The 1,758-nt window shown below is 56.3% G+C and overlaps 1 protein-coding gene across 1 annotated transcript in view; it reads left to right on the top strand.

Annotated features, from left to right (window-relative positions):
* The first annotated feature begins 651 nt into the window (after positions 1-651).
* PABPN1L (poly(A) binding protein, nuclear 1-like (cytoplasmic)) overlaps positions 652-1,758 on the top strand; it is a 5,179-nt gene continuing 4,072 nt past the window's right edge. The window contains exons 1-3 of the mRNA XM_010008450.1: positions 652-882; positions 1,059-1,167; positions 1,599-1,663. Coding sequence (XP_010006752.1) covers positions 652-882; positions 1,059-1,167; positions 1,599-1,663 — 405 coding nt within the window. The remainder of the gene's footprint in view (positions 883-1,058; positions 1,168-1,598; positions 1,664-1,758) is intronic.

Here is a 1,758-nt window from a genome sequence, read left to right as displayed (position 1 = left end):
GGGGCGCGCGCAGCATCATGGGCAGCAGGGCGGGGAGCCGCGCCAGGTGGGAGCGGGCCCCGCTGGCGGCTCGGAGGCAGCTTTCTGCCCCGAGGGGGAGGTTTTGTACCTCTCCGAGCTCAAACCCGGAGCCCGGGAAGGTGCAGCTTTGCCTCTGGGTGGGGCAGGGTTCCTTCCCGCAGCCTGGGAGCTGCCGGGAGCAGGTCTTGCCTCCCCTTCCCTGCCAGTAGGCACTGTTGCTTTGGCCTGTTTTCTTGTTTGTTTGAGTTGTGTTTTTTTTTTTAACACCCAAGGGAAACTGTTTCCAGGTCCCCTCTGCAGCTGGGAAGTGACTCAGTATGAAGTGCAGACCTTCCAGTAGCCCTTGCTCCAGTAGTTCTGGGGTCTTGTTGCCAGCCTGCCTGTATATCCTGGTTTAAAGTTGGGCTGGCAATTAAATGAGGTACAGGTGCTCTCTATTAACCCCTCTCCCTTCAGCAAATGCAGTTACTTGGAGGAGACTTTAAAATGTAAAATTACTGGAAAGAGAAGTGGTTCTGTCCTGGCTCAGCCCAGGCCAGGGCAGTGCCAGGAGCGCAGGGCTGGGCTGTTTGCTCCTGCACGAAGCACCCTCTGTGCCTGCCTGGTGTTCTGCTGCAGGCTTTATGTTCGATGGCTGGTTGGTTGGTTGGTTTATTAAATGGCTTGTTGTCCCTCTTCCTGCCCAGCCCTCTCTTCCTGGACACTTCAGGGATTTGGCTTCAGGACCGGCCCTCCCTGGCCTCGGTGGAGGCGTCGTGGGACGCGGCGGAGGTGGCAGCGCTGCGGGAAGGCACGGGTGGTGACCCAGACCTGAGGGCTCTGGAGGGGGACAGTGAGGAGAAGCTGGCTGTGCCAGACCCAGTGAGTGCCTGGCTGAGCGTGGAATTGGTTTTTCCCTGTTTCTCTAAGGAAATGGGGAACTTTCTGCACCTTTTTTTTTTTTCCAAAAAGTTAAGAATCAGATTAATCTTGGGCACCTGATGTAGAAATCCCTGCCCCGTGTGCTGCTCACCCAAGTGTGTTGGTTTGGGTTTCAGGAGCTGGAGGCCATCACAGCCAGAGTGCGGGAGATGGAGAAGGAGTATGAGAGGCTGAAGGAGTTGCAGCTGGAAGCTGAGACCCAGCTCATCATGAGCTCAGAGGCAGGTATGGGCTGCCCTCTCCAAGGACATCTCTGTGGCACAGGGTGGCAATTAAAGGCAGAGCAGGTGGCTTTGCCTCTCCTGGCAGCCTGGGGCTGATGGATGAGGGATGGCATGATGCTAATGCAGGTTTCATCCACTCTTACCTCCTGTTGTTGCAAGCCAAGGTGCAGCAAATTACTTAAATTGAGTAATTGAGTTTAGCCCCAACAGCCCCACCAGAGCAACCACCCTGGGGGGTTGTGTGTTTTTTTTGTGAAGAGAAAGGGGAAGGAGGAGAAGGGAACAGTATGGGCATTTGTGACCAGGGACCTGGGGAGCTTTGCAATGTGTCAGCTCTGTGGTGGCCATACTGAGAGCAGACCTGCCTGCCCAGGTGTCCCTCTGGTAGGAAGCTCCTGCCACTCCCTCTACTGCAACCCCTTGTCTCTGTAGGTCTCTTCCCAAAGACAACAGAGGAGAAGGTGGAGGCTGACCAGCGATCCATCTATGTGGGCAATGTAAGTGGGAGGCCCTGGAGCAGAACCCACCTCGCTGCTCCTTGCCCAGCCTGACATGTGTCTGAGATCCATCCTTAGTGGGGGGGCCCACCTGC

Source organism: Chaetura pelagica, unplaced genomic scaffold, assembly GCF_000747805.2.
Source record: "Chaetura pelagica isolate M959 unplaced genomic scaffold, ChaPel_1.0 scaffold232, whole genome shotgun sequence".
In the NCBI taxonomy this organism is placed as follows: Eukaryota; Metazoa; Chordata; class Aves; order Apodiformes; family Apodidae; genus Chaetura; species Chaetura pelagica.
Note: the sequence above shows the minus strand (reverse complement) of the source record. Positions and strands in the feature narration are given on the sequence as shown.